Source organism: Pongo abelii, chromosome 2, assembly GCF_028885655.2.
Source record: "Pongo abelii isolate AG06213 chromosome 2, NHGRI_mPonAbe1-v2.0_pri, whole genome shotgun sequence".
Classification (NCBI taxonomy): domain Eukaryota; kingdom Metazoa; phylum Chordata; class Mammalia; order Primates; family Hominidae; genus Pongo; species Pongo abelii.
In genome coordinates, this window is record NC_085928.1 from 13,148,873 (window position 1) to 13,162,696 (window position 13,824).

At 46.9% G+C, this 13,824-nt stretch overlaps 1 protein-coding gene across 2 annotated transcripts in view; it reads left to right on the top strand.

Annotated features, from left to right (window-relative positions):
* The first annotated feature begins 461 nt into the window (after nucleotides 1–461).
* The window catches only part of ITGB5 (integrin subunit beta 5), a 128,768-nt gene continuing 115,405 nt past the window's right edge, over nucleotides 462–13,824 (top strand). The window contains exon 1 of one of the 2 annotated variants that reach the window (XM_054551356.2): nucleotides 462–469. Coding sequence is in view for 1 of the 2 variants with exons in the window: in XM_024244997.3 (XP_024100765.3) it covers nucleotides 1,062–1,131 (70 nt within the window). In the remaining variant the exon portion in view is untranslated. Of the gene's footprint in view, nucleotides 470–702; nucleotides 1,132–13,824 lie in introns of those variants that run through there. The other variant, XM_024244997.3, reaches the window with a different exon arrangement.

Here is a 13,824-nt window from a genome sequence, read left to right on the forward strand (position 1 = left end):
AAATTGTCCGGGTGTGGTGGCGCGCGCCTGTAGTCCCAGTTACTCAGGAGGCTAAGGTGGAGGAACCTTTGAGCCCAGGAGGTCCAGGCTGCAGTGAGCCGAGACTAGGCCACTGCACTCCAGCCTGAGTGAGAGCGAGACGCTGTCTCAAAAAAAAAAAAAAGAAAAATTTTACCTGTGCCTCCACGCCCCACCATGCCCTCCCTTGCCCATCCAGAAGTCGCTTTGCGGTTCCACGCGCGGGCGTCTACGTCCCACCTCAGGCCGCCGGCAGTGCGGCTTTGGGAGGATGAGGTGGTCCCGGCACGACCCCCGTACCTGCTCTCCCTCTCGCAGTCTAGCAACCGCCTTTGGCCCAAGTAATCTCGGCCCGCCTAATGCAGCGTGCCCCGCCCCTTTCCCGTGGCGACGGGCGGCTAAGCAACGGGAGCGGGCTCTACTCAGTGGTTTCGAGCCCCCCACGCCCCAAGTGAGTCGCAAGCGACTTCCACCTGGGCCCGTCGGGCCTCCGCGTCCCGGGCCGGTCCCCGCACAGGGCGGAGCTGGCCCGGCCCGGAGCTCGCCCCGCCCCGCCTCGCCGTAAGCTGACCGTGTGGCGGCCGGGCGGGGGCCTGGCACGGGAGAGAAGGGGAGGAGAAAGGAGAGGAGGAAAGTGGAGCCTGGCGGGCCGGAGGGAGGAAGGGAAGGGGCGGAGGCGAGGGGCAGAGCGTGCCGGCGCGCGGGGGAGCCTCGGCGCTGGGCGCGTCTCGGAGCCCAAGTCGCGGCCGCCGAGCGGAGCCAGGCCCTCCCCTACCCGGAGCAGCCCGCTGGGGCCGTCCCGAGCGGCGACACTCCAGGCGTCCCGGCCGGCCAGCCAGAGCAGCCGCGGTCCCGGGACTCGGCCGCGAGCGCTGCGGGACGGATGGTGGTGGCGGGGCGCGGGCCAGCGCGGGCGCCGTGAGCCGAAGCTGCGCGCGGGGCATGTGGCTGCGGCCCCCGGCCCTCGGCCCCCGCGCTCCGGCCCCGGCCCCGGCCCCCGCGAAGTGCAGCGACCGCGCCGCCGCTGAGGGAGGCGCCCCACCATGCCGCGGGCCCCGGCGCCGCTGTACGCCTGCCTCCTGGGGCTCTGCGCGCTCCTGCCCCGGCTGGCAGGTAAGCCGCGCCGCCCACGGCGCCCAAACTTTGTCGCGCACTCAGCCGCGGGCGGGCGTCTCGGAGGGGCGGGGAGCGCAGGCGGTGCCTGAGGGCGGAGGGCGCCTTCGGGGCACTCCCTGGTGGGCCAGTCGCTGGGGGACAGCCCCGCGGGGCGCTCCCCGCGCGCAGCCCCGCCGGGCTGTCGTGAGTCTCCTGTTCCCTCCCGGGCTGAGGAGGAGCTTCCCTTCCTGTGTAAACAGCCTGGCCGGCCTGTTGACCTAGCCCGCCAGCGCCCGCGCCTAGGGCACGGGGAGGACCGCCGCCAGCCCTGCCTTGGGGCCCCGGCTCTCCGTTGGCGGGCACAAAGCGGTCCTTGTGGCCGGCCGGGAGCGGGCGGGCTGCTAGGGGGGATGCCGTCGGTGCCCTGTTCCTGGAGAAGCAAGGGAGTCTCGAAACCCCAGCCAAAGCCCGGGGCCACCTCCACTCCGGAGGGCTTGCCTCCTGGAACGGCGGGTGCACAGGCCCACAGCGAATCCTGGAGTTCGCTGCGCCTAGACTAGCCGCTTGCCTTTGAAGATGCAGCCCCCACCCTCCCCGCCCCCCGCCTGCTTCCTCCTCGCCTAGGCCACCGCAAACCCGAGGGGGCACCCACGTCCCAAACCACAGCCCCACCTGGGACTTCCCTATTAGATTCCATCTGCCCGACTTTATCCCGCGATTTGCACACGCTCGGAGCCTCACACTCCCCTAACTGTGGAGGATTCTGGAGCAGAAGACAGGGGCTGTGGAGATTGTCTTAGCCCTACGCTGCGGTGGGCTGGCGGCGTTGCAAGGATCCCTCGGTTACCTGCTCTAAGTTTTCAGAGTTGGGAGATGATTGGACGTGGTAGTTCGGAGGCCCTCGAGGAAGGATGCACTTGTTTGGGATGCGGACTTTCTCCTTTCCTTTAGGAAATAATAGTGCTCTATTAACTTTCAAGCCGGAGATACTTGATTGCTCTTGTGAGCCAAGTGGTTGCCTGGCTGCCCGAAGGGAGGACTGTTCCCCCACGGTGTCTCATTTACATGAAGGCAGTGGAGGTTTAGGTTTAAGAGCGGAGAAGGGGTCTGAGCAAACAATAACTTCGTTCAGACCCTAATTCAAACTTAATACTGTAGCAAGGTTTTTGGTTTTTGTTTTAAATGGGAAAATAATCACTCCAGAGCTTGGAGAGTAGATGAGTGGATTCCAAACACCCATCCGGCAGCCAGTGCCCATCAGGGATATTTTCATGGGTCCCTAGGGAAAGCGAGGAGCAGGAAGATGTAGCCTGCATCACACAGGAATGTATTGTTGTCAACGCTCCTCTGCTCCACAAGGACTTTCCTTTAGTTTGAAATTAGGCACTTTTTCTTTTTTTGGTGGGAACATTTTCTTTTAATACTTCTTAATAATATTAGTAGTTTTTAATTTTGGCAAAATAAGAAAATCTGACAACCCTATGTTAAGCTCCCCTTCTCTTTTTCTGTTTCTTTTGTTTTGTTTTTAAATCTTAGTTTTCTTTGAAATCCAAAAGTTTGGAAACCGCCAAAGGAGATGGCTTTTAAGTTCCTTTCCAGCTTGACATTCTGTAATTCTGACAAACAGAATTATAATAATAATTTCCAGTTGCAAATAATTTTTTTTTTTTTTTTTGAGTCAGAGTTTCAGTCTTGTAGCCCAGGCTGGAGTGCAGTGGTGCCATCTCGGCTCACTGCAACCTCTACCTCCCAGGTTCAAGCGATTCTCCTGGCTTAGCCTCCCAAGTAGTAACGATTACAGGCGTTGCCACAATGGCCGGCTAATTTTTGTATTTTTAGTAGAGGCGGGGTTTCACCATGTTGGCTGGGCTGGTCTTGAACTCCTCACTTAAGGTGATCTAACCGCCTTGGCCTCCCAAAGTGCTTCAATTACAGGCATGAGCCACCACGCCTGGCTGCAAATAATTTCTAAAAATACATTATTTTCCACTTGCATCGTGCTTTCTCTTCTTCAAATTTCACATACATCTTTACGGTGATGTCCATTTTCTCATATGGGCTCAGGAAGGAAGTGACTTGCCCTTCCCCTCTACTTGGGTCAGGAGTGGTGGACCAGGGACCATGGCTTTTGGTCCAGTGCCCTTTGTCCTACCGACTCAGCTTAAGGAAGAGAAAAGCACTGAGCATGGTGGTTCATTTTGCAACTCTTTTGGGGTCCCGTTTTCCCATTGTCCATCTTTTCTTTTCTTTTTGAGACAGAGTCTCGCTCTTGTTGCCCAGGATGGTGTACAGTGGCATGATCTCAGCTCACCACAACCTCTGCCTCCCAGGTTCAAGTGATTGTCCTGCTGAGTAACTGGGATTACAGGCATGTACCACCACGCCTGGCTAATTTTGTATTTTTAGTAGAGACAGGGTTTCACCATGTTGGTCAGGCTGGTCTCTAACTCCTAACCTCAGGTGATCCACCCGCCTCGGCCTCCCGAAATGCTAGGATTACAGGCGTAAGCCACCATGCCTGGCCTCCGCCCATCTCTTTGACTAGAGGTTTTGGTGGTGGTGGTGGTGGAGCAAGCCATGGCACTGGCCTCCAGAACTTGCTGCCTACCTCTTAGGGCCCTGAAGCTTCTCAGGATTAGCAGAGGTTGACTCACATCTGTGTGATTTCTCCTAGTTTCTCAGTGTTGCTGAATTAACTTCAACATTCTTTTTTTTTTTTTTTTTTGCTTCTCTTCCCTTTGTTTTCTTGAAGCACTACAGGTACTTTATTCATGGCGTGTTTCTGTCTTGCCACTAGGAACATTATTTGAAAGGAAAAAACCTAGTTACTCAGAGAAAAGAAAGAGATGACCCTCAGGGCCATGCCTGCCTGGGTGTTCCTGGACCAGTGGTTGAGTGGCTCTCTCTGTTGCTCTAACCCCACTTTCATCTCAGTACAGATTTCCAGCAGGAAACTGACCTTAGATTTCAGGGGCTCATTTCAAACAAGACCCTAGCTGGCTGACAACCCCCTCTTGTCCCCACCAAGGGCTATCTCCTGCTCTTTTTATTATCTTACGGCCAAGAGCCTTCAGACAGAATCCTAGGACATGGTCTTCCCACAAAACCAGGGGTCTCACTGAGGTGAGGCTTTTCCACACTGCCTTTGCTAAGACAGAGAGAGAAGCACCGTCTTATAAAGAGGATCCTGCAACACCACTGGAATTATGTGTGCTATCACATTCATTTCTTTTTAAAAAAGCAATCAAATGTTCTTCTAGTGAATGCTCTGCACATCCTAAGAAAGCCCTTTGTTTTATTTAGTGGACTCATGTTGGCAGCACCCTTCCTCTACTCCCCACCCCCTACCACATTTCCTGTGGTCTGTGATGGGGTTGTTGGAATTTGGCTGGGTCTGCAGCTCTCTGTAGGTAACTAGGCACAGGTTTAGAGCTGACAGGATGGTGAAATACAAACAGTGGGTTTAGTCTGTAGACTGCTGTTTATCCTATGGATTTACATTTTAACTCCATCATCCGTGAGTTGGGGGAGCTTTTTATAAAGGGGATTGAGGCAGAAGAGGGCAGGGTCTAATTAACTCTAATTAGTATTCCCCGCCTGCTTGTTCTCCATGCTTATTTAGCTACTGAGGCAACGGGGAATTAAAATATCTAAGTAGTTTGGCAAAAGGCCTTTTGTGCCTGCGTGGCCTGGTAACTACTTTTTCTTCTTCAGCCTGGCCATGGAAATATTCTGAGATGCTTTAATGATATCAGTAATGTGGGACAATTACACACTACTTAAATAATAGGGCCCCTTTCACATGGCAGTATGCAGCTGGGTTAATGGGATAGGGTCTCTTTTCACAGGTATTTCCAGTTGGCTGGAGCCGAGGGCCTTGGAGAACTGACTGCCGTGGTTTGTTTTCCTTCTTTCCGGTTTGAATGGGATTAATGGCCTCTATAAATGTAAAGGAATGCTTTATTTAGAGGCACCCGTTTGTTTCTGAGGCTTCTTGCTTCCGTTGAATGCAGGGTTTACTTCCCGGGCCTCATGGTGAAAAGTCTGCTCCAAGACAGGCTTGACTCATCCCCTAAGGCTGATGCTTTGAAGGCACTGCAGGGTACCCTGCCCTCTCTTTATAGGATTCCCTCCCCAACTCCAGCCAGACATTTTGAGAGCTGGTTGTCTCTTATAGAGCTGAGACCTACTTCTGCAACTTGTTCCCTTTAGTTATTCTCAACCCTCCCTCAGAGTGATCCTGAGATCCAACTCAAGTCAGATCATGTCTCTCTGCTTAAAATCTTCGAATGGTTTCCCAGAGTCCTGCCAGGCTCCACGAACTCTCCACCTACTTCTCTGAATTTCCTTCACCACTTTCCCTTCGAGTCCTTTGCTCCAGCAGCATGGGCCTCCCACTGTCCCCCCCAGCGTGCCGGCCATGCTCCCATGGTAGCCCTTCTCCCTGCCTGGAATACTCTCCTCCAAGATATCTGCATGACCGGCTTCCTCCACCCTGCAACTCTTTTTCTAGCATCTCCTGCTCAGCCAAGTTTTCCCTGGCCACTCCCAGCTAAAGCTGCAACCTCCTCCCTATATCCCGCGTTCTTTTTATCTGCTTTCCTTCTTTAATTTTTGTCCTTAGCACTCATCACCGTCTAATGTAACTACATATCTTGTTCACTATTTCCCCTAAGTAGAATTCTCCCCCAGCCAGGATGTGAGCTCCATGAATAAGGGAGTCTTGTTGGTTTTATTCATCTCTGTATCCTCCATGCCTAGAACAGCACCAGACACATATTTGTTGAATGAATAATGGATGAACCTGAATCTTGGTAATTGGGAGGTGAAGAGGGTGATGCATCCCATCCTCAACTCCCTGTTGCCTTCTACAGCTAGCTTTGAAGTCAGGGACTATGCATGTGGCTTGTTAGGAAGAAACATCCTGGGAGAAAGAGATTCTGTTGGAATGTGTCAGGAATTTTTTTTTTTTTTTTTTTTAATTGGAGTCTCACTCTATCGCCCAGGCTGGAGTGCAGTGGTGCAATCTCTGGTCACTGCAACCTCTGCCTCCCAGGTTCAAGCGATTCTTCTGCCTCAGCCTCCCGAGTAGCTGGGATTACAGGCGTACACCACCGCACCCAGCTTATTTTTTAATTTTTAGTAGAGATGGGGTTTCACCATGTTGGCCAGGCTGGTCTTGAACTCCTGACCTCAGGTGATCTGCCCACCTTGGCCTCCCAAAGTGCTGGGATTACAGGCATGAGCCACCACTCCTGGCTTTGTGTTAGGATTTTTTTAGCTGGTATGGAGGCCATTTGGTCTACTCCCTGAGTTGTTTGCTTGAGGAAGCTGAGGCCTGGAAAGGTTAAGTGACTTGCCCTAGGTCATATAACCAATAAGTGACAGAACAAGTCCTCGGATCTTTTATACCCAGTATATCCTGTTCTCCTTCCCTACATCCCTGGGTGGAGCAGAACTCCTTCTCCTGCTTTCATGGCCCGTTCCATTAGAGAGACTGGGGGCTGCAGCTGGTCTGTCTCACCTGCTACCTGGTTAATAGCCCTGGTCTTATTTACCTGTGTCCCTGACACAGCCACAATGCTTGGTACTCAAATGATCCCTCCTCTCACCCCAGGATTTTAATGGGCTTAGAAAAACTTTATTTAAAAGATTTGGCCAGGCAGGGTGGCTCACACCTATAATCCCAGCACTTTGGGAGGCCGAGGCAGGCACATTACCTGAGGTCAGGAGTTCGAGACCACCCTGGCCAACATGGCAAAATCCAGTCTCTACTAAAAATACAAAAATTAGCCAGGCATAGTGGTGTGCACCTGTAATCCCAGCTACTCAGGAGGCTGAGGCAGGAGGATTGCTTGAACTTTGGAGGCCGAGGTTGCAGTGAGCTGAGATCACACCACCGTACTCTAGCCTGGGAGACAGAGAGAGACTCTGTCTCAAAAACAAACAAACAAGCAAAAAAAACTTTTACATATGTACTTTTTCTTTTCTTTTTCCCTTTCTTTTTTATTTTATTTTGAGATGGAGTCTCACTCTGTTGCCCAGGCTGGAGTACAGTGGTGTGATCTTGACTCACTGCAACCTCTGCCTCCTAGGTTCAAGCCATTCTCATGCCTCAGCCTTCCAAGTAGCTGGGATCACAGGCACGTGCCACCATGCCTGGCTAATTTTTTGTATTTTTAGTAAAGATAGGGTTTCACCATGTAGGCCAGGTTGGTCTTGAACTCCTGACCTCAGGTGATCTGCCTGCCTCAGCCTCCCAGAGTGTTGGGATTACAGGCATGAGCCACTGTGCCTAGTGTCTCTTTTATTTATTTATTAAAAAAAAAAAAAAGACAGAATCTCGCTCTGTCACCCAAGTTGGAGTGCATTGGCGTGATCATGGCCCACTGCAGCTTGAACTCCTGGGCTCAATTGCTCCTCCCACCTGGGCCTTGCAAAGTGTTGGGATTACAGAAGTGAGCAAGTGTGCCTGGCCCTTAAAAAAGCCTTCAAAGAATTTAGAACAGTTTTAGATTTCCAGAAAAATTGAGAAGATAGTGCAAAGAGTTCCCATCTACCTCACACCCAGTTTTGCCTATTATTAACATCTTACATTAGTATGGTACCTTTATTATAATTAATGAACCATATTGATATGTTATTATTAACTAAAGTCCATCAGTTTAGATTTCTTTAGTGTTTACCTAAGTCCTTTTTCTGTTCTAGGATCCCATCCAAGATACCACAATACATTGAGTTGTCATGTCACCTTGGGTTCCTATGGCTGTGACAGTTTCTCAGTCTTTTCCTTGTTTTTTATGACCTTGACAGTTTTAAGAAGTACTGGTCAGATATTTTGTAGATCATCCCCCTCTTGGGATTTTCTGATTTTTTCCCGTGATTGGACAGAGTTAGGTGATTTTGGAAGAAGAACATAGAGGTAATCAATTGCCTTTTATAAAAAAAAAATACCTTTTGATAGGTAATATAGTCCCATAATTTTTAAAAGTATAACTCATATCAAGTGAGAAGCCTCTCTTTCTTGTTGCCCATCAGTGTGGGATATTTCTGTGACTCCGTTTCCTAAACAAATTATGCCTATATAATTCCTATTATAAAGCTAATAAGCTTTCTTATGTATCCTGAGGGTTTCTATGCATATGTTACAAATATCCCTCTTTCATTTTTATTCAGAGGCAGCACAAAACACAGTATGTATCTTGCTTTTTATTTTTAACTTAGCGATGTATTGGGGTAAGCTTCCTGTCAATACAGAGAGCATGCTCATTCTTTCTTTATAGCTGTCTAGCACTCCATTATATGAATTGGTGTTTTAAAAATAGAAGTCAGATCTGTAAGGCTGGTATTGTTGAGTGTTGTGCAGATGTCTGATGTTCATAAAGGCAGTCCAGAATGAGAACTGCTGGGATAGAACCTTCCTAGGGCATATTTGCATTTCATGGTAACATTTAGACATATGGCTATTTAGTTGCTGGAGTCTATACTGGGACTCTTTTGTCCATTGTGTGACAAATGTGAGGGCCTGGTTCAGGGTGTGGGGAGAAGCATTCCAGGGCATTGCCATCTTCAAGGCAGAAAGGCCATTTCAGCTCCTGTATTCACTTCTGTTATCCCACTGAATATTTTGGATCAGGAAATTCCAACTGCAGATGTATGTTTTGGTAGTAGTTGTCTGACCTTGGACCCATGGGGTGTACAGAAGTGGAGAGAGGCTGAATGGAAGGAGGCCAGCCAGGAGGCTATGGCAGGAATTTAGACCAGAGGGCCTGGCTTGGGCTGTTGGGGCTAGAGGTTGCAGACAGGAAGGATTGGCTTAGGATAAACATTTCTTGCATCTTGAAACGAATGATCAACCGGATGCGGTGGCTCCTTGGATGATTGATGAAACACAGGGGTGAGTCAGTGAATTTTGGAAGAACATATTTTTAGATTACAGTTTGCAATAAACACTGGGCTTCAGAGACGTGAGGCAAAAGAGATACAGGGAGTTGCCACTGAGCTGGGAATAGTCACTATGCAAACAGCAAAGAAGATGAGATGTGGCTATCGTCTGGGCTACTAGTTCCTGTTTCCATGACCTAGACCTAACACTGACATTTTGAACTCCGTGTGTTTAGCTTTTTATTCATTGCTTCCTTCCTTTTCAAAATGCTTATTGGTACCAAGTGACTCATCCAGCAAAGTCCAAACTCTCTGAAATATTAATAGGTGGAGAGAGGAGAGATGCCAAAGGGAGTGAGTCTGACACTACACATATCAGCACACAGCCTGTGGTTTTGGATCCTGGAGTACCTGTCTGGTACCTGGTACCTGGCACACTGTGAGTTCCTGGACATCAAGGGCTGGTAGGTCATTCACCTGTGCATCTCTAGCATCCGCCCAGTCCAGTGCTCAGCATTTAGGGTGTGTTGAGTGCAGAGTTTCTTGAATTTGAATTTGTCCCAACAGCAACCGAATTTTAGGGCAATCATTTTGAGTACAAACGACTTTCCTTTTCCATGTGAATATTTAATAATAACAGAAACAGTTAGTAATGCTATATGACAAATTGTTTTACAGTTGCTCATGATGTTTGCATACCAGGTGACTATCACATCCTTTGAATTTCTTTGGTATTGTGTCCAGTATTCAGTAAGGGCTTTTAGGCTGGTGGACCAGAAGACCAGAGCTCAGTCTGATCTGCGTCAGAATTGAGGAGCTCTTATTGTCCTGAGCCCTGGACCTCCAGCCCAAGTTCCCAGAGCTCAGTGATGAGGCTCTGGTAATTATAAAGTGTTGTTTGTAAATGTATGTGGCTTTGAAGCTGGGTGCGGTGGCTCACGTCTGTAATCCCAGCACTTTGGGAGGCTGAAGTGGGCAGATCACTTGAAGTCAGGAGTCAAAGTCAGAAGACCAGCCTGGCCAACATGCTGAAACCCTATCTCTACTAAAAATACAAAAATTAGCCAGGTGTGATGGCATATGCCTGTAATCTCAGCTACTCAGGAGGCTGAGGCAGGAGAATCACTTGAACTTGGGAAGCAAGGTTGCAGTGAGCCAAGATCATGCCCCTGCAGTCCAGCTTGGGCAACAAAGCGAGACTCTGTCTAAAAAAAAAATTATGTGGCTTTGATCAGAGTCCTAAGTGAGGACTTTGACCTCAAATTCCTTTCTTTTTTTTTTTTTTTTTTTTTTTATTTTATTTTATTTTATTTTTTCTTTTATTATTATTATTATTATTATCATTATTATACTTTAGGTTTTATGGTACATGTGCGCAATGTGCAGGTAAGTTACATATGTATACATGTGCCATGCTGGTGCGCTGCACCCACCAACTTGTCATCTAGCATTAGGTATATCTCCCAATGCTATCCCTCCCCCGTCCCCCCACCCCACAACAGTCCCCGAAGTGTGATGTTCCCCTTCCTGTGTCCATGTGTTCTCATTGTTCAATTCCCATCTATGAGTGAGAATATGCGGTGTTTGGTTTTTTGTTCTTGCGATAGTTTACTGAGAATGATGATTTCCAGTTTCATCCATGTCCCTACAAAGGACGTGAACTCATCATTTTTTATGGCTGCATAGTATTCCATGGTGTATATGTGCCACATTTTCTTAATCCAGTCTATCATTGTTGGACATTTGGGTTGGTTCCAAGTCTTTGCTATTGTGAATAATGCGGCAATAAACATACGTGTGCATGTGTCTTTATAGCAGCATGATTTATAGTCCTTTGGGTATATACCCAGTAATGGGATGGCTGGGTCAAATGGAATTTCTAGTTCTAGATCCCTGAGGAATCGCCACACTGACTGCCACAAGGGTTGAACTAGTTTACAGTCCCACCAACAGTGTAAAAGTGTTCCTATTTCTCCACATCCTCTCCAGCACCTGTTGTTTCCTGACTTTTTAATGATTGCCATTCTAACTGGTGTGAGATGGTATCTCATTGTGGTTTTGATTTGCATTTCTCTGATGGCCAGTGATGGTGAGCATTTTTTCATGTGTTTTTTGGCTGCATAAATGTCTTCTTTTGAGAAGTGTCTGTTCATGTCCTTCGCCCACTTTTTGATGGGGTTGTTTGTTTTTTTCTTGTAAATTTGTTGGAGTTCATTGTAGATTCTGGATATTAGCCCTTTGTCAGATGAGTAGGTTGCGAAAATGTTCTCCCATTTTGTAGGTTGCCTGTTCACTCTGATGGTAGTTTCCTTTGCTGTGCAGAAGCTCTTTAGTTTAATTAGATCCCATTTGTCAATTTTGGCTTTTGTTGCCATTGCTTTTGGTGTTTTAGACATGAAGTCCTTGCCCATGCCTATGTCCTGAATGGTAATGCCTAGGTTTTCTTCTAGGGTTTTTATGGTGTTAGGTCTAACATTTAAGTCTTTAATCCATCTTGAATTGATTTTTGTATAAGGTGTAAGGAAGGGATCCAGTTTCAGCTTTCTACATATGGCTAGCCAGTTTTCCCAGCACCATTTATTAAATAGGGAATCCTTTCCCCATTTCTTGTTTTTGTCAGGTTTGTCAAAGATCAGATGGTTGTAGATATGTGGCATTATTTCTGAGGGCTCTGTTCTGTTCCATTGATCTATATCTCTGTTTTGGTACCAGTACCATGCTGTTTTGGTTACTGTAGCCTTGTAGTATAGTTTGAAGTCAGGTAGTGTGATGCCTCCAGCTTTGTTCTTTTGGCTTAGGATTGACTTGGCGATGCGGGCTCTTTTTTGGTTCCATATGAACTTTAAAGTAGTTTTTTCCAATTCTGTGAAGAAAGTCATTGGTAGCTTGATGGGGATGGCATTGAATCTGTAAATTACCTTGGGAAGGATGGCCATTTTCATGATATTGATTCTTCCTACCCATGAGCATGGAATGTTCTTCCATTTGTTTGTATCCTCTTTTATTTCCTTGAGCAGTGGTTTGTAGTTCTCCTTGAAGAGGTCTTTCACATCCCTTGTAAGTTGGATTCCTAGGTATTTTATTCTCTTTGAAGCAATTGTGAATGGGAGTTCACTCATGATTTGGCTCTCTGTTTGTCTGTTATTGATGTATAAGAATGCTTGTGATTTTTGCACATTGATTTTGTATCCTGAGACTTTGCTGAAGTTGCTTATCAGCTTAAGGAGATTTTGGGCTGAGACAATGGGGTTTTCTAGATATACTATCATGTCATCTGCAAACAAGGACAATTTGACTTCCTCTTTTCCTAATTGAATACCCTTGATTTCCTTCTCCTGCCTAATTGCCCTGGCCAGAACTTCCAACACTATGTTGAATAGAAGTGGTGAGAGAGGGCATCCCTGTCTTGTGCCAGTTTTCAAAGGGAATGCTTCCAGTTTTTGCCCATTCAGTATGATATTGGCTGTGGGTTTGTCATAAATAGCTCTTATTATTTTGCGATACGTCCCATCAATTCCTAATTTATTGAGAGTTTTTAGCATGAAGGGTTGTTGAATTTTGTCAAAGGCCTTTTCTGCATCTATTGAGATAATCATGTGGTTTTTGTCTTTGGTTCTGTTTATATGCTGGATTACATTTATTGATTTGCGTATATTGAACCAGCCTTGCATCCCAGGGATGAAGCCCACTTGATCATGGTGGATAAGCTTTTTGATATGCTGCTGGATTCTGTTTGCCAGTATCTTATTGAGGATTTTTGCATCAATGTTCATCAAGGATATTGGTCTAAAATTCTCTTTTTTTGTTGTGTCTCTGCCAGGCTTTGGTATCAGGATGATGCTGGCCTCATAAAATGAGTTAGGGAGGATTCCCTCTTTTTCTATTGATTGGAATAGTTTCAGAAGGAATGGTACCAGCTCCTCCTTGTACCTCTGGTAAAATTCGGCTGTGAACCCATCTGGTCCTGGACTTTTTTTGGTTGGTAAGCTGTTGATTATTGCCACAATTTCAGCTCCTGTTATTGGTCTATTCAGAGATTCAACTTCTTCCTGGTTTAGTCTTGGGAGGGTGTATGTGTTGAGGAATTTATCCATTTCTTCTAGATTTTCTAGTTTATTTGCGTAGAGGTGTTTGTAATATTCTCTGATGGTAGTTTGTATTTCTGTGGGATCGGTGGTGATATCCCCTTTATCATTTTTTATTGCATCTATTTGATTCTTCTCTCTTTTTTTCTTTATTAATCTTGCTAGCGGTCTATCAATTTTGTTGATCCTTTCAAAAAACCAGCTCCTGGATTCATTTATTTTTTGAAGGGTTTTTTGTGTCTCTATTTCCTTCAGTTCTGCTCTGATTTTAGTTATTTCTTGCCTTCTGCTAGCTTTTGAATGTGTTTGCTCTTGCTTTTCTAGTTCTTTTAATTGTGATGTTAGGGTGTCAATTTTGGATCTTTCCTGCTTTCTCTTGTGGGCATTTAGTGCTATAAATTTCCCTCTACACACTGCTTTGAATGCATCCCAGAGATTCTGGTATGTTGTGTCTTGGTTCTCGTTGGTTTCAAAGAACATCTTTATTTCTGCCTTCATTTCGTTATGTACCCAGTAGTCATTCAGGAGCAGGTTGTTCAGTTTCCACGTAGTTGAGCGGTTTTGAGTCAGATTCTTAATCCTGAGTTCTAGCTTGATTGCACTGTGATCTGAGAGACAGTTTGTTACAATTTCTGTTCTTTTACATTTATTGAGGATAGCTTTACTTCCAAGTATATGGTCAATTTTGGAATAGGTGTGGTGTGGTGCTGAAAAAAATGTATATTCTGTTGATTTGGGGTGG